The sequence below is a fragment of the Phoxinus phoxinus genome (assembly GCF_949152265.1).
Source record: "Phoxinus phoxinus genome assembly, chromosome: 9".
Classification (NCBI taxonomy): Eukaryota; Metazoa; Chordata; class Actinopteri; order Cypriniformes; family Leuciscidae; genus Phoxinus; species Phoxinus phoxinus.
Window position 1 is genome coordinate 34891217 of NC_136884.1, and position 21928 is coordinate 34913144.

The 21928-nt window shown below is 41.6% G+C and overlaps 1 protein-coding gene across 1 annotated transcript; it reads left to right on the forward strand.

Annotated features, from left to right (window-relative positions):
- Nucleotides 1-9316: 9316 nt before the first annotated feature.
- Nucleotides 9317-13886, forward strand: LOC307004122 (uncharacterized protein). The gene is made up of 7 exons (XM_079623074.1): nt 9317-10748; nt 10983-11216; nt 11320-11411; nt 11516-11620; nt 12942-13090; nt 13279-13497; nt 13689-13886. Exons 2-5 carry the CDS (start codon nt 10994-10996, stop codon nt 12957-12959), a joined length of 438 nt encoding a protein of 145 aa, XP_079479200.1. The 5' UTR covers nt 9317-10748; nt 10983-10993; the 3' UTR covers nt 12960-13090; nt 13279-13497; nt 13689-13886.
- Nucleotides 13887-21928: the final 8042 nt, after the last annotated feature.

A 21928-nucleotide genomic window follows, 5' to 3' on the forward strand; every position in this document is an offset into this window, starting at 1 on the left:
TTGAGATACTAATTTTTTACGGACTAAGAGCACAATTAATTTTGTATGTGTGAGCCCTTTTCATTTTATTTTTTCTCCTGCATTTGAACTGAGACACTGAATTTAAATTGAGACATTGTCTCTGTTTACTTTTCATTTGATTTTCCAATTGATCAAGGGACATACTGTTGTTTATATTGTGTTTCTGTTTTTTTTTCTAACATTTACTTTCAAGAGTTACTAAGAAAAAAATCTAAAAGAGATACGAAAACTATACATACTTCTCTCATAGTCAATACTTACCGTTGACATCTGTGGTTATTCCGTTATTGCTCTTGCGGTGTTTTTCTCTTTCCTCCAGAGAGTCGCACTTAGTCTTCTGTGACTGGTGTTGTGAACTTTTCCTTCGATGCAGAGACCAGGAGATTTCTTTCAAGCAGAAGTTATTCTTTATTGAGGACTTAGCTGTGCGTTGCTGTAGTCATCCAACTCAAGTCTAGTCTAAAGCAGTATACATTGTAGTCTATATACAATCCAAGGAGGAGGGATTTACATAAAGGGGTCATGTTCTAGTGACCCAATTCTGATGTTTTCCTCTCATGTGGCTCAGATCGGATATGACCGGTGAACGTGTAAGCAGGAAAAAAGCACATGGATTCCGATATTCTCAGATCGGTTTCAGGCCTCACTCATATGTGGAAATAAATCAGATATGAATCGGATACGTGCATTTGTGTCTGCCATGTTAGCAGACAAATCGGATATTCCCCAGTAAATGCGAATCGTACGTCATTAAAAAGGGGACGTCAACTCAGATAACTGCGATCGACTTATCAACGGTACGATGGAGGATGAAGGCTCAACACAGTGGAGTTTCTCTCCGCCTTAAGGCAAGTTCACACTACAGGATTTTAAAACGTGGGGCTGAACTGTCCGGTTCACACTACATGACTTGCTCTCTGTGAAATCAGGAGTGTTCAAGTTGTTGAGCTGTTCACACCACACGACACAACGTGATCGATCCGCAACAGGAGGTAACTCACTACACGAGGTGACAACAACTCTGTCAGCCAACGATTCTATCTTGTCTTCAAACCACGTTTTGTCATGAAAAATCACGCGATAAAACGAACCGGAAATAACGCAATACAGCACGCGTGCCACTACCCAGCGAAGAAGAACACAAGTACACAACACGCGAGTCTTTGTTTGAATATGGACGTCAGACAGAAATTAGTGCTGCAAACTGTTTGCGCGATTATTTGCTCTGACGAAAAAAACGGGGAAAAAAACGTGTATTTTCCTGCTGACCTCAACCCATGCCTTGCTCTGATTGGCTGTAGTTCATGACATCACATGTGGTTGAGTCGTGCAACAGCTCGGGATATCTAGCATGCTAGATATTTTTCTGGGCTCGGCGCTTCTGCGAGCGTCTTTGTTGCGTTGTTGGCTCTTTCATACTAACAGATTGGCAAGCGTTCATCGGCCGCTAATCCCCCGCGATTTGCACGCGATAACAACCCGACCTGTCGGCGAGCTCAACGATTAGCAAATCGGGCTTAAATCGGGCTTAAAATCCTGTAGTGTGAACTTGGCATTACGAGACCAATGTTTTGCTGACCTTTGAAAATAGTGCGGGAAGTAAAACACCGGATAATTAGGGTCCGGGTATCGTTCGTTCATTTGTTTTTGCTTTCACATATAAAAACGAGAAAACAGCTCCTTTTTCCGTTTTTCTGACTTGATTTTTGGTTTACCCGTTCTTGCACGGAAATCAGAAAAACACTTGATATTCCGATTTTCAATCCGTGTATCATTCGTTCAGTAGTTTTTTATTTAATATTGAAAATAGAAAAATTAGAAAACAGTTCCTTTTACATTTTTTCCAAAGAAACGAAAAACAAGAATTCAGCTTGATTTTTCATTTTTCGTTCTGAGGTAGAAAAATTAATAAACAGCTTGAATATTCGATTTCTACACGTGGGCGGGAATGAAACGCCCCTTTCCTCTGATTTGTCGTCATCAGTTTTTCCTCAGTTCCACACAGCAGAATAAGAGTCCCCCGCTGCTGCAGCTGAGGTGCGGATTCTTATCTCGTTTATTGCAACTACATTTCATCTTTTTCTCATCAAACAACCAGACTAACGAATGGCCCGACACAACCCGCACCGGGGAAGAGCCTAGACAGGGCACATTCGCGTTAATTTGTATGTAGCACGGTTAGTCCGCAATATGATTCACAACAGGAAAAACTCATTTGTCACTGCTTATAACTTCATACTTTACCACCTCCATGACATATAGTGCGGTACCCACTAGTTCATGTTCCATTTACTCCCTATTTCTGTCTAAAATTCCTGTTTACTTCATACATATGTAAGCATGCATCTCCTGCTTCCCGGTCCGGTTCGACTGTTCCTATACGGATGTGCGCGCCGCTGTAGAGGCAGCATTTCTCCACGTCCCATGGCAGAGGGTGCAGAGCATGGTTCACAGGGGAGTTTGTTTGTAGTAATGTCTTGTATGTTTCCGTATGGTGTGAATAGGTGGTGTAAATGTTATATATGTAGTTTGTGATATGATGATAATATTAGGTTTTTATGTAATGTTTATTTCTACTTAGTTTATAGCTTATTTATGGCCTTAGGCTAAATATAATACCCTGATTGTTGGTATGGTCCAATTAGCCCAGATTGCTTTGGCCTACTTAAGAGGGCCTCATTGTGCATTACAGGAGAGTGAGGGTAGGTACTAGCTTGCTGTGAGGCTATTCACTAAGTGTTTGCTGTACTATCGGAGAAAGCTAGAAACATTGTACTACTTTGATTTATTTTTTTTATTTTGTTTTCTTGACTTCTGAGTTAAAATATAAATAAACTTTATTCTATTTTTGGAACAATTGAGCTCTGGTAACCGTCTTTTACACCTCCACCATCTAAAGCCAGTGAGCCTACACATTCCAGTACTTGGGGTGACACTCGGTACCTCACAGCCAGGTTTAACTGTTAAATGGGGCAGTTTGCTGTGAGTGAGGGGGTGCTTTTGGGCTGGGCTCTGAAAACAAAGGGGGAGTGGCAATCTAAGAGACTATAATTATATAGCTATGATGCAGATTTGGTGTGTTCCCTCAGAGCATTTTTAAACACTTGGATCATTTACAAAAAAGGCAATGTAAGACAAAGACAATTATATTGTTTTCTGTATCAGCGATCCTGTGTTCATTCCAAGCCTGTACGGCACGGCTTACACCTATTTGACTGGTCTGGCAGGTCAAGTTGGAGACGCAATAGCTGTGTCCCAATGTGAAGGCTGCATCAATCGAAGGCCACGGACTTCAAATTATGCAGCCTATGCGTCCTTTGAGTGTAGCCTTCGTGGGATTTCCTTATTGCGCAACCAGGTGTTCCCGATTACCGCTCGAGGCGCCAAGCAACAGTGCGAGAGTACAGCCATCCTGATAATTCATTTGATATAATTGAGTACACAGCTATGGACCCAGAATTGGCTATTGCCATTTTTATGTTATATATTTTACTGGAGAACATGGTGAGGATGTTTCAGGTCTTGTACTTTTGGCTTAGACGAAGGTTCAAATGTTTATTTATATCTTACTTTGATGCGATTTTATAGGCTAGTGTATTCTTTTTATTATGCACATAAATGGACCATGGTACATACTACATTTACACAGGTTTTCAACGCTATTTGAATATAAAACCCAGTTGAATATAAAAAAGTCCAGTGCGAATGTTTCTCCCGCTTGTCATTGTCAGCTGTCACTGTTGCTAGGCGACACAAACAATTGTCCGTAAGCTACACCGGTCCGAGCGCTTCAGATGCGCCCTTTGAAATGGGACGGAGCTGTAGTTAGCAACAATGTTAATATTGTGACAATAGGCCTACATGTTACTTTCATTTTCAAAATAACCAGTGGTGGTATGTAAGGAACTACACACTTCGTTAATGACAAGGAGGTTTTTTCCCTGCAGAATACATACTTTTACTCTTGAGACCTTAAGTAGGCCTACATTAGAGTAACGTTATGCAAGATCATTTTGCTTTACTAACGTTTGAAATATATGACTAGTAGTTTTTCCCCAATGCGGTATTAGTGGTTATTAATAAAGCATCTCAATATATATTTCATGAGTCAGCCCTGCAAACCGGTTGGTAGACAACTTAGTGGATAGTGGAAATATGCACTCAAACACTCAGAGACCATCAGATGTAGTCCCACCAGCAGGAGGCCTTACCAGGGTCTCTATTGTGGAGCCTGTCGCGGTCCAGCAGCTCACCAGGGTCTCCCGCTCCGCTCAATACAAGTCTACGGCATTCTTTCTTATTTTGTGTACTGTAAATTTAAATGTGTATGTTGATTTTGAGATTTTTAACGTATGTTGTAAATAGTTGGGGAAAAAAAAGGTATTGAATCATTTGTTTCATGTAAAAATTATGACTGTCATTACAAAAATAAACAATGTCCAGAGCAATTACTTTTCTTTTATTTACACATTTAAAGTTGCATATAAATAAATAAATGTACAGATTTTTTTTTTTCCTTTTAAAAAATATAAGTTAAAAAAAGTTAAACTATATATATATATAATATTCTCAATCGTTCTTTCAAGAAGAGAAAACTCTCTCTTTCTCTTGCCTGTCCATCCTCTCCCTACTCTCCTGTGCTCTCCTCGCCTCTGCAGTCCCATGTCTTCTCTAATCAAGTCCAAAAACTCGTCCTCTCTGTCTCTTCTTCATGGTGCTGCTGGTGCTGATGCTGGTGCTCGTGCCCCTGGCTCCTCCTTACCGTGGGCACCCACTGCTGAACTTGACCCTGGTTTGTCCTCAAGGATTGAGGCAATGAGGACAGGGAGTGCCTCTGTCCCAACACCTCATCCATGAGGACAAACCAGGGCCAAGATTCAGCAGTGGGTTTCCCACTCACACCCTCACCTGTCCCAAGACACTTGCAATCCTAAGGCAGAGCAAATTAACCATGGCTTGTTAACAACAACAGCACAATAAAGTTCAGCTAAGATGTGTGTATTAACTTTCTTACTTGGTATTTTTTATTTATTGTATTTAATTTTTTTGGCCTGTATGGGAGTTACCTTCCCCAGCAGACCCATTTTCTCCAGAATTGCTATTAAAAAACAGAAAAGGGTACATGAAAAATATTAAGACAGGGGTGCAATCTTAACATTAGTGCATTGTTAACACTGCAAAATATGACACATCACATGCATACAAAATACTTCAGAAATCATATTTTTGGATACTCAAATTTAGTTAAAACCTTTGCACATTAAACCTTATGTGTTAAAACACATAAAAGTAAAACCCCATTCATGCCTTATCTACTGCATTTCTTATTGTTGTGGGCTTTATAGGGTGAGTGATATTTCTTATAATACACAAGTGAGACAGACTAGTGCAAATATTACAACAAAAATGCATTTAATTTATTTATTTAATTGCAATTTAATAAATTTAGCTGTCTGCTCCTTGCTCCCTGAAACAATTATTAAACTAAATATTAGGACAAGTTGTATACAACCTTACAAATGAAGCCACGCAATGGTGATGAATGAGTTAAGATGTTTATAAGAAAGAAAAACTTGTGGCTTTTAACTCACTAGCTATTTGAGTAAATTAAAACATAATACTTACATTTAAATGTGAATTTGCCGTCCACCACCGAACTCTCGGCCGTCATTTTTTATAATAATAATGCTGTCGTCACCGGCGCGCGATGGCTTATGGGATAGAATCAGGCCGCAAGGATCCGTTTATGCATCCTTTCTTTCACGGGGAAACGAAGGGTGCATTTGGCGTCTCGCTTTTGAATCAGGGTAGCTTTCGTCGCGCCCCGATGACTCAATCGGCCTTCGAATACGGCCTTTGGATGATGCCGAATTGAATTGGGACAGCCTTCATCGCACCGCGGTGACGCAATCGGCCTTAAAATGCGACTTCCAGGTGTGCAGCCTTTGAATTGGGACATCCTTCGTCGCGCCGCTGTGACGTTTCGTCGCGCCGCTGTGACGCAATCGGCCTTCAAATACGGACTTCGGAGGCTGTAGCCTTCACATTGGGACACAGCTAATATTTCACAACGTCATCATTCATGTCCAGAATTTCTTGGTCCACCATCTGCACTAGGACTTCTTTGAGAGGGTAGTTAACCCTGTTGTTAATTTCGGGCCACATTTGTTCAACAGTATGGTTCTGTGGATGACAAAGGTTTGATATAAAGGCTTTCAAAGTTTGCATAAAAACAAGGTGGTGTTTATATGACAACAAACTGCAGGAATTATCAGAGTATAATACTGAGGTTGATGGTGTTTGAAGATAATGGTCTCCTCTCTTGGTTGTGTCGGTGACCAGAGAGCAACTCTTGCATGGACAAAATGAGGTAGAACTCCTTTCCGTGGTCCACCCTCACCTGATCCCACATGCCATTGCCCAGAACAGCTGATCTAGAGATGTCACAGGGTCATTATTTATGCTTGATTAGGTTAAAACAAAGTTAATGCTTTTGCAATTCACATTTAACTAAAAGTAATAGAAACCAGTGATTGAGAACTTGGGATTTGAAACAAAAAGAAAAAATGTCTGATGTTAACACAATAAATATATTCTGCAGTTGTGGCTCTATTCTACTGACCTATACACTTGTTCATATATAGTCAGGTTGTTTTTTAAAGGCATGGTAGCATGGCCAACAACCTTCTTACTGAAGCCATCCACTGCCAGGACATGTGTGACTCCAAACATGACCAGTTTTTCATTTTGATCCAAGTGCAATTTGTGGCCAGTGTATTCAGCTTCATATGGGACCGGGTTAAGGTTACGTGCTCCCTAAAGATGAGAAATATGTGTGAAAAAGGTTTTTAATATATAGGCCTTTATCGCAACACAATAGAACACCGGAAGTAGCTGCGAAGCAGTGTACTGCATTATCCGGTTATTGAGTTCACCATGGCCTGGACTACTTCGCTCTCGCATCTCCCAAAAGTTTTTATTGTTTAGTTTTCTTGATTCCATTTTAATGGTTTAATTAAATTGTTATAACCAATCATTTTAAATGTAATGATTAAGCAAAACTTTCTTCAAAGGTTAAACCAAACTTTTATTTTGACGGGTTGCGGTGTAGACCTTTGAGTCTCTGTGTTTTATGATATGATGATAGGTTTTCCTCAAATGAAGCTAAAATGCTGCTGAAGTGACTCTCAGAGCGGCTGTTTTGATGAAGTGCATTCATGTTAATAGGTTAGGCTGAAAACATTGCGAGCGTCATGCGTGCCTCTCAGTATGTGTGGTAAATGAAACAGGGCTGTGCCATTCATTCAAAGAGACACAGAGAACATCCATGATTCCTATTTAAATGGTCTTTATGCGGTTTAATATTGACATACACGGTATATTGCGATTTTAAATAAGTTTACTGACCTACTTTTCATCTAAAGGTGTAACTAAGTAACCACCGGAAGTGCGAGTACACTGCTTGGCTATTTCGAACGTTCCAAAATCAGGAAATGAGATAAGGCCTATTGACCATTTTGTCATAAGGTGCGCTGTTTGCATGTTCATAAACTAGTTGCCTAATGCCTACCATCGACAATTAATCAGCAGTTTATAATTGGAAACCCATTTACTATAAGGTAAGGTATGACAAACCCGACGTCTTGCTTCACTATTTCAGCTAGTCTTTAATCTGCTAAATTATTGTTTTGTGAATCATTCACGAAATTGAGATGACTAACATTGATACCCGCCATAGCAAAGGAAGACATTTTTAAAAACAGATCCTGGACATTTCAAGGTTTAAATAAAGTGTCGGGGCAGTTTATTTTTTTTAAAACAGGGTTGCATCGAGTTAGAGTTTAATAAGTAAGAAACAGAATCTTATTCTTGCGACATTTTAAATCTGTATTGCCAAAGAAATTGCAGCTAAATAAACAATTAAAACAGTAGGCTAGTCTACAAAATGAAAATAGTTCAAAGCAAAATAAATTAAGATCATGCGTTTTTCTTTGCCACTCTCTCGCGCTGGATCTCTATTATTTTAGTTTATTTAGTCTCCCTGCACTGCGCGCGCCGGGTCTCTCTCGAAATGAAACATTTCAGGGTAAAAACCCATCATACAGCTGATAATACTGTATGTCGCTGTGTCATCCATACAAATCATGAAAAAAACCTGTAACACCTGTAATCAAAAACACAGAATGTCTCGTTGAATTCACCGTACAATAAAACGAGATGGATCGCGAATAAAAGAGCTCTGTATCTGCTGCTCATCGCATTCGTTTAGTTGGCAAGAATGCATTTCGTAAATAGTTTATGTTTAGATAATGCCAGAATGTTTGTCAAACACACTGCTCAAACATGTTAAAACTCTACAAAACCAGTTGAAACAAATGGGAAAAAAACCAATGCGTCGTGGTGCTGCTGCTAAACTAAATAACATTTATAGAATAATGATGAACTTAAATGAAACAATATTGCAACATTTCGACAAATAAATTATCTGAACTGTTTTTACAATTTAATTCAGGGCGATTTAGCCTAGACTACATTTAATTATAGCGAGATTTTCACCCTTGTCCGTTCATCATTGGGAAGCGCTCACATGATTGCTAAACATGTTTGAGTAGATCCTCTGCACCTCTCGGTTTCATACGGATTACCTAATCAGATAACATTTATTAAATATTTAGACATTTAAAGGCTTTAGACATAGCCGATTTCTTATTGTGACTGAGCGGAGGAAGGCAAGGCAAGTTTATTTATATAGCACATTTCATACACAATGGTAATTCAAAGTGCTTTACATAGAAGAAATTAAAATAATCAAAAGAAATAAGAATAATTAAAACAGGAAAGTGGCTTTCGGTTCATTTTTGTGACGCGCAGTTCCCGGAGACAGAGACGACAGATAAACTTTTGTCGTTAGCCTAATATGAATAAAAGTTTACAGTTTTGAACGATGTAGGCTACTCTACTCTGATCTGTATGACTATAGCATTACGGTGTAGCCTATTAGGGCCTAAGTTATTTTAGCTGTTATGACAAAAAAATAAATACAAATGAACGCGCCGCCGCGTTCGTCGAACACTAATTCAACATGCCAGAATAAAACCCGACTTTAGAACAATGGATAGCGCCACTCGGCGTGGTGTGCCAAAATACTTAATTATGAACTTCAATATTTCATTCAAAATAATCTCAAAACGCTTTGTGACATTTTGAAAGCCGTGCATGCATTAAGGCCACTGGAACCATGAACGTAACTGAAACTGGTTCTGATTTTATTGTTTGTCGTTTAAACGTGCCTGTTGCATATCTTTATTTTATATGGTCTATTGGTGAAGTAATTTATAGCATTGATTACTGTGGAGGGGGGATTAGAATAATTCAGCAGAAGCAGGGATGTTTAGACCAGAAGGAAATCCCCGTCCCTGGCAAATCGCACCTTGCTTAAAACCATGTTTTTACAAACTCTTTATAGGAACCAAAAAAAGGCTGTCCTATTTAAAAAAAAATGTTTTGTTTCTTTGTTGTTTGTCTGCATTAATAATAGGCTATGACATGCATTAAAGATACAATATGTAACAATTTTGTAATAAAAGATCCAAAAGTCACTTGGACAGTGTGATATATTTCCTGCAGTTATGTACTTACAATACCCGGGAAAAAATGTTGCCTGTCAGTGACGCAATATCCGCTCTATCCTTGGTTTCCGCAATATCACGTGGACAAATGCGGAAGTGGTGGTTATCGCTGTTGTGTACATCAAATTCAACAATGTTGTGAGGTGACGATCATCTGGAACATATCTGTCTATGATGAGAATGCTTATTATCATACTGGTTTGAGATGAACATTGTGCATTTGGGTCAAACAATTGTTTTTGTGTATTTCTTGTTTTCTCCTTTGGTTTTCTTTATTTTGTGGTGTGAGTCTGTGTGTTCTTTATTGTAGGCCTTGGCGGCAAGGAAACTAAGGGCGGCAGCCCTCCTCATCTTGGTGGTGGTATTTTGGAGTGACTGCTGTGCCACCCGGAGGTGTTTGACTGTGTAGTGCGAGTGCACGTGTGTTTGGGTTTTCTTTGTTTCTTTCTTTTTAGGAGAATAGAGAGGCCCCTTGGGTTGAGGGACTTGGCTGCCGTCCCCAATTTCCGTCGCCAGGAGCGTTCAATTTTGTATATCATTTTTGTTGATAGTGATTTTCCTTCTTTGTGATTGTTTGGATCATTTTAATGAATAAAAGTGATTTTACTGTTTGTACCTCACCCATGTCTCATACCTGACTCCGGCCGATACGAGCCTGTGAGCCTTGTGTGCTCCTAGTATATCAAGGGCGATTCCCTGGTAAAAAGACCCCAGGGTGGCGTAGTTGGATTATTTATTTTGTGTCCCTGTTGTAAGAACTCGGTCGCCACACATACATGCAATTAACCTACTGTGTCATTATTTTTTAGATGTGTTCAAATGGACACAAAACTATGGATGTGGAATTCACAGCCCACACTTAAATATGGCATGCAGGCAGGGGATTTCATGATGGCCACAAACATTCTCCTGTCAGGAAATAATTACTACAAAGTAGCACACCTATTCAACTATTTGAACATGGGCTTTCTAGAGAAGGACACATTTTTTTTAACATTCAGGACACATACTGCATTGGAGCAATAAAGAACGTGTGGGAGGAGAAGAGATCTGCAGCCATTCAACGTGCAAAGAGTAAAGATGGTGTTGTCATATTAGGTATGTTACATGGTATCTAAAAAAAATTGACAACTAGCAAATAACCACATGAATTCTTGAACATTAAGTTTTTTTTGTATAATTTTTTTTGTTTTATTGATTTTGTTTCTTTATTACAATATTTTTAGAAAAGTATACCGATTCTTCAATGTTTGCTTATTGTTAATATTATGCTTGTTTGTCATTTATAGTGTGTAGTAGTGATCATTTACAGATTTATTGTTTCCTGTACAGCAGATGGACGAATGGACAGTCCTGGGTACTGTGCCCAGTATTGCTCCTACACTGCCATGGAGAATGATTCAAAAGAAATCAGCTCAGTTGTTACCATCGATAAGAGGCAGACTGCACACAATTCTGTGATCATGGAGAAAGAGGCTTTTGTCACGACGGTGGACAAACTTCTTGGTGAAGTTAAGATTGCAGAAATTTGCACTGATGCTCACACACAAATTGCCTCTGTTATGAGTAAGTTGGTATTACTTATTGAAACAAATACCAGAAAGTGCTTCTGATATGTTACACATGTGTACTGTATGATTTGTCAGCTGCTCTTTTTCTCCCTTTTAAGATAAAACAACTGGTCGCTATAAAGACACAGGAATTGTTCACTCATGGGACATATGGCACGGGGCAAAGAATTTAGCCAAGATGATCTCTGCGGTAATTTGTCATTCTTGAGGCTTTTTGTTGTGCAGGTATACATCTAATGTTGTTGTAAGCTAAATTGTACTAAACCACATATGTTACTGTATGTGCAAACTTAGGCAGCACAGCAATCTAGACAAAAGATCCTCCTGCACTGGTTAAAAGAAATTGTAAATCACTTCTGGTTCTGCTGTAAGACAGCAGACACAGAGCAACAGTTCCTTGTAAGTATTACACAAGCACATTTTATCTAATTTCTTTCATACAAAAAAAAAAAAGTATATAATGTCCATACACCTACTCATGTGCATCGATGTGCTATGTTAGAGTATTTATTCACACGTTATGCTGGTGATACCTTTTATACCTTTAAAAAAAAAAAATAATTCTCAGAGCACTGCATAAAGAGTACATAGAGAGCTGCCAGTGTCTCAGTGTGCACGCAGTGTGTTTATCGTGCAATTTTTGCGTGTATATGATATGCAGTTTTCGCGTGCATTTGATACGCACTTCATTGCGTTTAACACACACGCATCCCACACACACTAATTCTACCCAAACGTATAATACACACGCACCCCACACCACTACTAAACCCACCCTAACCAACCCAAGCGTATCCTATGCACGTAAAAACTTTCCGTGGAAAAAATTACACGATAAACACACTGCGTGTTATACAGACGCATTTAGTGTGATCGAGTTGCGACATCACAGATGATTCCGTCATCTGACATCACAGAATAAGCCGTTCCTCTTCGGGTAAGTCTAGTAGGCCTATTTTAATGCCAACTGCAAATCTTGCATATCAAGTAGGATAGCAAACACCGTTGCCATTCAACAGCAAGTGTAACAACGTGTGCAAAATGTTTTAACAAAGTTCCAACACTTTATACGAGGCTATACTGTGTGTGTTCAATATTTCTGCTCAGTGTCAGATATTTCTCTGCTTAAAGTAAAAGTCATAATATGTGAAGACAAAATGTTGATCTTAACTTAAGTGTTTTACATCAATAGCCTATTAAACGGCGCAATTTTTCATTTAATCAGAAAATATTTAAATATTTAAGTTAAAATTGTGTCCAGTTTGGCCCTGTAAATAAGAGGGTATTATTTTTTTTGACAAAGTGTGTGCGGTTTTGCTTTCTTAAGTACCGGTTCAAGAACCGTTTAAGCACCGGAACCGTTTAAAAAATACAGAGTAGGTACTGGTATCGGATAAAACCCAACCGATACCCAACCCTACTGGAGAGTGGTTCCAAGGCTCATAAGGCACTGGAAGCTATAGTGTTGAAGAAGAGGTGGCTCAGAGATGTCCACCGATATCTACCTTTCAGGAAACTACAGGAAGCACTTTCCTTACTGACAAATTGATTTTAGATTTTTTACTTTTCCATTACTCAACAATGTTCAAAATGATATTGAGTAATAATTTACAGTAATTATTTCTGTATTATGGATTCATTTATTTGACATACTGATTAGGTTACAGTATGTGTTGAGTAACCCTCTGTATGAGAATATAAATACAAATTATTTGTACAGATCAACCTGTCAGCTTGAGGCATTCCACAACCACTTGCTTATGTATGCCAGCAAGCGGTTCAGCTATTCAGCAATGGTGTACGAGGCAAGAACTCTCCTGGCAGCCCTGGATTACAACCACCACTGCTAAACAAAAACGGGCAAAAGATGTAAGAATATCATAATTTAACATGCCATGCTTCTACAAAAGGCAATAGCACAGTGTGATTGTCAAATGCAACAATTTTGTTTTGATTTGCAACCAACCATTTATGTTAGTCATATTCATATTGACATATAACTGTATTTAAAAGTAAAATATGTTTGTATCACTATAATATCATACTTTGCTTTACAGCTATCGTCGAGTGTTTCAGAAAAAAAACAGGAAGATGGACAGTATATGCTCTGAAGGTCAAGAAGGACTACAGCTACATACCAGATCTACAGGCAGCAATTCTGCATGAAAGACTACAGGCTGACAATGGGATGCCAAGACGGAGACTAGGCCTCCTTCCAAAAGTCCCGCCTCCATCAATTGACACTATTCTAGAGTCCCATGTCAATAGGGGGATAGGTATGTCCATCAAAATCTCACTTGCTTAGTAGTGCATAGTAGCTGCTAAGATATTTGTTACAGGCTAATCATTTATGATAGTTGGTATGATGGGTATGTTTGTTTTACTATTGCTATGGATCAGTGAAATGTTTGGTACATTGTGCTTATTTATCTGTACTTAATGCAATGTTGTTTCCCCCCCAAAAAAGGAGCCATTCCTACACTTGAGACAGATGAGCCTTGAAGCACAACCTCTCATCCACACCACCAGAGCTCTGATTTGGACTGTCGTCTAAACAAAAATAAGTTGTTTTGTTTATAAAGTTTTGTAATCTGACATTACAATTATCTTTTTCAATTTTCAATCTCATTTGAGTGTGCTATCTCAATAAACTTCTCCTAACCATAATTTTTACGACGGGTAATATTTGTTATATAAATATTTGATTTACATACTGCAAAAAATAATATTTTTTGCACAACCACTGTAACATTGTTGTTTTTTATTTATACTACTCTGACAATACAATATTTATTAAATAAGGTCAGTAAAGAACAATACAGTAACTTTTCATTCAAAAATAATATTATTCTGTAGTATAAAATCTAATTTACATGAGGTAATAGAAGAAAAATAATTAACATGTAACATTACATAAATAAATAGTTGCCCGTTCAGTTACATGTTCATCTAAAATGTACAAAGACATGTGGGGTAGCTTGCTTATACTGTACATGTGGCCTCTGTCATTCCACAACATTTATTTTCTACATCTGATGGCATTTCCCTGCAATTTGTACAGAAGCACCATCCAGGTACTCCCTGTAGTGGTTGTTCCTCTCTGAGAGCATTAGGTTGAAGCACATCAAGCATGAGGCCAGGTTCTCTGTTAAAAACTCGAAGTAAAAGACCTCTTGCTTCATCCAAACACATGTCCTGTATAACCTCCTGGAAAAAATTGTTAAATTTTACTACCAAATACAGAACCTATCCAGGACACTTGATAGTATGTCCACCCTCACTTGTGTCATCAACCACCTGTCCTCCCGCAGCCTAGCCACCCTCAATCTGTCCTCTTCACTCAATGATGCTGTATTTCCTCTGCCTCTGGCTGCATGTGTTCCTCTTGTAGCCCTCCTCTGTCTGCCTCTCGCTCTTCCTCTTGCTGCACTGACAACGTCTCCACTCTCTCTTTCCACCCTGTTCTCTCTTCCAATCCCTTTTGCTCTTCCCATCCCTCTTCTCTTTCCTGTGGATGCTCGTCTTCCTCTACCCTGTGAGGCTTCATGGCTTATATTCTTGGGAGGACTCCAGGTCTCATCTGGATTTGATACTTCCAGTGAGGATGTATCTGTGTTTCCCTGCAACACATTCAACTGTCAATAATAGCACTTATAAACAATGCGAGATACATAGGCCTATATGACGTGACAGATCGATCATTATACATATGTTGATTCACATTCGAAGTGTTGTCAAACAAAACGGAGGCTAGCTAGACTGACCCTCCCTCCTCCTCATCCGCGCACTAACCCCCCAAACCCCACCCCCAAATCCTTCTTGTCGGTTATTGGCTGGAACACTGTTTGTTATGTTTCGTGGCGGGTTGGCCCAGTTTGTTTTTGTTGCAGTTTGTGGAGCCTGGGGTGTCTCCAGAGACCGCGCTTTTTTTACAATATGTTCAGGGGACAGGCAGCTAGCGGATAGTGAGGAGATGTTTGTTGTATGTTACAAAAAAAATTTGGCCTAAAAAACACGTGATGTCACTTAGAGCACCTTTAAGTAACACATCTATTAGGTCACATTTGCCCTGGTGAAAAAAAAAAAGCTAAGTATACTTGCAAACAGACTAATTATAAGTAGCTATACTTCAAGTGTGTTAATGATTAGTTAACTTGAAGTGTGCTATTTTTGAAACAACTCATTTTGTACTATCCATCCATCCATCTTCTTCCGCTTATCCGAGGCCGGGTTGCGGGGGCAGCAGTCTAAGCAGAGATGCCCAGACTTCCCTCTCCCTAGACACTTCCTCCAGCTCTTCCGGGGGGACACCGAGGCGTTCCCAGGCCAGCCGGAAGACATAGTCCCTCCAGCGTGTCCTAGGTCTTCCCCGGGGTCTCCTCCCGGTGGGACGTGCCCGGAACACCTTCCCAGGAAGGCGTTCAGGAGGCATCCGGAACAGATGCCCGAGCCACCTCAGCTGACCCCTCTCGATGTGGAGGAGAAGCGGCTCTACTCTGAGCTCCTCCCGAGTGGCCAAGCTCCTCACCCTATCTCTAAGGGATCGCCCAGCCACCCTGCGGAGAAAGCTCATTTCGGCCGCCTGTATCCGGGATCTTGTCCTTTCGGTCATGACCCAAAGCTCATGACCATAGGTGAGAGTAGGAAAGTAGATTGACCGGTAAATCGAGAGCTTCGCCTTGCGGCTTAGCTCTTTCTTCACCACGACAGACCGGTACATCGACTGCACCGATCCGTCTGTCAATCTCCCGTTCCATCCTTCCCTCACTCGTGAACAAGACCCCAAGATACTTGAACTCCTCCACTTGAGGCAGGAACTCTCCACCAACCTGAAGAGAGCAAGCCACCCTTTTCCGAATGAGGACCATGGCCTCGGATTTGGAGGTGCTGATTCTCATCCCAGCCGCTTCACACTCGGCTGCAAACCGTCCCAGTGCATGCTGAAGGTCCTGGTCTGAAGGGGCCAACACGACAACATCATCCGCAAAGAGCAGAGACGAAATCGTATGGTCCCCGAACCCGACACCCTCCGGCCCGTGGATATTCTAGATATTCTGTCCATAAAAATTATGAACAGAACCGGCGACAAAGGGAAGCCCTGCCGAAGTCCAACATGCACCGGGAACAAGTCTGACTTACTGCCGGCAATACGAACCAAGCTCCTGCTCCGGTCGTATAGGGACCGGACAACCCTTAGCAAAGGACCCCGGACCCCATACTCCCGGAGCACCCTCCACAGGACGCCTCGAGGGACACAGTCGAATGTCTTCTCCAAATCCACAAAGCACATGTGGATTGGTTGGGCAAACTCCCATGAACCCTCCAGCACCCTATAGAGGGTATAAAGCTGGTCCAGTGTTCCACGGCCGGGACGAAAACCGCACTGTTCTTCCTGAATCCGAGGTTCTACTATCGGCCATATTCTCCTCTCCAGTACCCTGGCATAGACTTTCCCAGGGAGGCTGAGAAGTGTGATCCACCTGTAGTTGGAACACACCCTCCAGTCCCCCTTCTTAAAAAGAGGGACCACCACCCCAGTCTGCCATCCCAGAGGTACTGTCCCCGACCGCCACGCGATGCTGCAGAGACGTGTCAGCCAAAACAGCCCCACAACATCCAGAGACTTGAGGTACTCAGGGCGGATCTCGTCCACCCCCGGTGCCTTGCCACCGAGGAGTTTTTTTACTACCTCTGTGACTTCAGCTTGGGTAATGGACGAGTCCACCTCCGAGCCCTCGGCCTCTGCTTCCTCAATGGAAGGCGTGACGGCGGGATTGAGGAGATCCTCGAAGTATTCCTTCCACCGTCCGACGACATCCCCAGTTGAGGTCAACAGCTGACCACCTCCACTGTTAACAGCGTTGGTGGGGCACTGCTTCCCTCTCCTGAGGCGCCGATAGTCTTTCTCCATGGCCTCACCGAACTCCTCCCAGGCCTGAGTTTTTGCCTCCACAACCAGCCGGGCTGCACTCCGCTTGGCCTGCCGGTACCCATCAGCTGCCTCAGGAGTCCCACAAGCCAACCAAGCCCGATAGGACTCCTTCTTCAGCTTGACAGCATCCCTTACTTCTGGTGTCCACCACCGGGTTCGGGAATTGCCGCCTCGACAGGCACCGGAGACCTTACGGCCACAGGACCGAGAGGCTGCGTCGACAATGGAGGTGGAGAACATGGTCCACTCGGACTCAATATCTCCAGCCTCCCTCGGGATCTGGTCAAAGCTCTGCCGGAGGTGGGAGTTGAAGATCTCTCTGACAGGAGACTCGGCCAAACGTTCCCAGCAGACCCTTACAGTACGCTTGGGTCTGCCGAGTCTGTCCAGCTTCCTGCCCCGCCATCGGATCCAACTCACCACCAGGTGGTGATCAGTTGACAGCTCCGCCCCTCTCTTTACCCGAGTGTCCAAGACATACGGCTGGAGGTCAGATGAAACAACCACAAAGTCGATCATCGACCTACGGCCTAGGGTGTCCTGATGCCACGTGTACTGATGGACACGCTTATGCTTGAACATGGTGTTCGTTATGGACAAACTGTAACTGGCACAGAAGTCCAATAACTGAACACCGCTCGGGTTCAGATCAGGGGGGCCGTTCCTCCCAATCACGCCCCTCCAGGTGTCACTGTCGCTGCCCACGTGGGCGTTGAAGTCCTCCAGTAGAACGACAGAGTCCCCAGTCGGAGCACTTTCCAGCACCCCTCCCAGAGACCCCAAGAAGGCCGGGTACTCTACACTGCCGTTTGGCCCGTAGGCACACACGACAGTGAGACCTATCCCCGACCCGTAGGCGCAGGGAAACGACCCTCTCGTTCACCGGGGTAAACTCCAACACATGGCGGCTGAGCTGGGGGGCTATAAGCAAACCCACACCAGCCCGCCGCCTCTCACCATGGGCAACTCCAGACTGGTGAAGAGTCCATCCTCTCTCAAGGAGGGTGGTTCCAGAGCCCAAGCCGTGCGTTGAGGTGATCCCGACTATCTCTAGTCGGAACCTCTCAACCTCTCGCACAATCTCAGGCTCCTTCCCTGTCAGCGAGGTGACGTTCCACGTCCCCAGAGCTAGTTTCCTTGTCCAGGGATCAGGTTGTCGAGGCCCCCGCCTTCGACTGCCGCCCGATCCTCTAAGCACCGGCCCTTTACGGTCCCTCCTGCAGGTGGTGAGCCCACGGGAAGGCGGCCCCACGTCGCTCCTTCGGGCTGAGCCCGGCCGGACCCCGTGGGGGGAGGCCCGGCCACCAGGCACTTGCATAGGAGCCCCAACCCCGGGCCTGGCTCCAGGGTAGGGCCCCGGCTGCGCCATACCGGGCGACGTCACGGTCCTCGTTGTAGTGTACATCATAAAGGGATTTTTGAACCGCTCTTAGTCTGACCCGTCACCTAGGACCTGTTTGCCTTGGGAGACCCTACCAGGGGCATATAGCCCTGGACAACATAGCTCCTAGGGTCATTCGGGTACTCAAACCCCTCCACCACGTTAAGGTGGCAGTTCAAGGAGGGGCATTTTGTACTAGCCTAAGTATATTTTATTTGTAATAAAATTGTAGTAAAGCATAACTGTAAGTGTATTTAGTGTACTTTTGTGTACTAAATTGGAACAACTTCAAGTATGCTTAGTATAGGCTATGTGTAGAGAATTACATGCTTGAATAGTGATATTAAAAACATATTTTTGGTGTATACACCTTTTATTAGAATAGGACAGTAGCTAGACAAAGTGAAGTGAGAGAGAGAGAAGGGGGACAAAAATCAGTAAAGTTCCTCTAGCTGGGACACGAACTCGGGTCTCCCACGTTACATGATGGAACACTTGCCCACGACACTATCGTGATGCGATATATCAACATTATAAATTATACAAAATTGTCGGCCGCGTCCCCGCCCCCACGCATGTAATAGCCTATTATGATTTCCGTCATTATTTTAATATATTTGTGTACCAGATGGGCCGGCCCACACTGGCCGGCCAGTCCGTGACCGAGATTATGGCAGTGCAATTAAATACAATCAGTTATCTGTTGTTAAAAAATATTAAGCCATTACTTGCAAATGTCCGTTCAAATTTAATTTTACTACGATTGGTTTGAACACGTAAAACAACACTTAATTAACTATAAACATCCTAAAACTACACAGCATTAACCTAACAAATCATTTGACAAATAGCTGTAACAGGATAATATAGCATAACATTTCACGTTCCTTGTAGTTAATTCATTATCATGACATAAAATTTCGCGTTCAGACGTACAGGTAATACAAAAACTAATAAATTACCTAATCCGTGATCATGATTCATTAATTCCATACGTCTCTGGATGTTGAAAACGACATCTCCCATCGTTCCACTCTCCTTCATAGCGTCATCTTGCGTCGCCTTTGTTATTGTTGGAAACAGCGCCCTCTTGTGGCTAAAAATCATACATACTGTAGCTTTAATAGGCTAATATAAAATGTACAATAGTCCATGTTTGTTTGGGATTTGAACCCGTGTCATTCAAATGATCGATACGTAAGTTCTACCATTCGGCCATGAATTTACTCATTGAGAAATGCCCGGTTTCTCCAGTCTTCTCCAGAGAAGCGCTCTTCATTCGTCTCATTCCTAAAATAAAGATAATCAGCTTCATTGCACCCAATTTATTTTTGTTTGTTATTTTTGTTATTATTATTATTATTTTTATCACGCTGCTCCCAACGGGCAATAGGTTTATGTCGCCCACCGACGTAGGCGCACAATATGAAATAAAGGCTATATTGTTCTCGTCTCTATTTTAAAATTATGATTCTATTTTTCTGTCCTAACAAAATGTTCTATAGTATTTCATCCTTACTGTTAATTGACATTAACCCCGCTGCTGTTTTGCACAATTTTGCACCATAATAGACTGGACAAGGAGAAGAGTTGGTATAATTTTTATATTTAAAAAGATATATATATATATTTTTGCTTTCAATCTGATGCTAAATTAAAGGTATAGCGGAGGATCTTTCCTAATTTTAGAAAAGACCTGCCCTCTCCAATTTTTTTTTTAAAATGCACATGCGCAACACTCTATTTGCTCCCGAGAGGCAGGGCTAGCATCGCTAATCATAGCTTACATTAACTTTTACTAGCAGTGATTTTAAATGGATTTCTCCAAATAGCATGACAAACTTTACCTGTCTAATAGAATCTTCGCGACTGCGGCATCAGTGGAAAGCCCAACCTGTGCTTTTAGCGCCAACAGCGTGTGAAATATTCACCCAAAATCACTCTGGTCTTGTTTCTATATTCTGCGGCCTTTCTCTTCTTATCATACACTTTGTATACATTTTTTCTCTTTCGACCCTCAGCCATCACACATAATACACCTGAAAGTGCACATGCGCAGAAAGCGAAAACTATAGGGACGAGGGGACGAGCACGTACAACGGCCTTACGTAAACATAACACCAGAATGATTGACAACTAGGTGGACCAATAGTATAGACTACCCACCCGGAAAAAGAAAATCCTCCGCTATACCTTTAAGTGGAGATTATTAATTTGTCTATAACATGTAGAATAGATATAGTAGAATATCAAATATGCACAAACTGGCATTGGCGGAATACATACGCTATCTCGGCTGCAGTCTGAATGGAAGCGGTGTGATGTGAATTTGCGACAATCAGCATTAAGTGGATATAACTTGGGGTGAACATGTTTGATGAAAATGATTAATCATTTCATGATGGAAACTCAACAAGCTCAAATGACCATGTAATAAATACCAATAGACAACAATAATGAAATAGTAAAACACAAATCATATTAAGAAGCTCAAATTATTGAATGTATTTTTATTAATTACTTAAATTTTATGTTTTTATTAATATGTTTAAATGTTGTGTTATGCACAATGTGATGGTACTAGGAGAACAATATTCTAGCTATTATTAAATGTTTAACTTATTGATGGAATGAGATGCTTTTCTCTTCTTTTTCCTTAAGATCTCTAATGACATGACTGATGAATCTTCGGATGCTACGGACTATGATGATGCCAACTATGTTCCAGATTCAAGTGGCAACTCCTCTGACACAAGTTCTTATAGTAGAGATCTAAAAATCATAGACAATCATCTTCCCCACAAAGTGTTAAAGGAAATATCATTGGGGATCTTTACAGCCCACAGTTCGGATAGTACCAACAGTTCCATGGAGCAGAGAAGTTTTAGTTCCTCAAAGATGAGCAGCGGCTATTGTAGTTCAGTGATAAGTTGCAGTGACAGTTCATCAGAGAAGACATCGCACAGCTCCATAAATGTCACTTCGTTGCCAAACACAGCAAAACGAAGCAAGTACAACAAGAAACAATATTGTCTATATTATAATAAGGCCATTTCTAAATTGGCAAGACACCTCAAATCCGCTCACAGTACACAGCCTGATGTTGCAAAGGCTTTCAAGTTTTAAGAAAAGATCTCGCGAAAGAAAAGATTTGTTACGCTCTCTTAAGAAGAGGGGAAACTTTAACCATAATGCAACTGTGGCAAGCAGTGGTGATGGAGAAATGGTTGCTTGTCGAAGACCCACTAGAGTCAGACAATCTAATGACTTCAGTCACTGCAAGTTTAGTCAAGGACTCTATGCAAGAGATAGTCTGTGGAGGCATGTCAGAAACTGCCCTCAGAAGTCTGTTGAGGTGGAGACTAGAGTTGGGCGAAAACGGATCCACATTGAC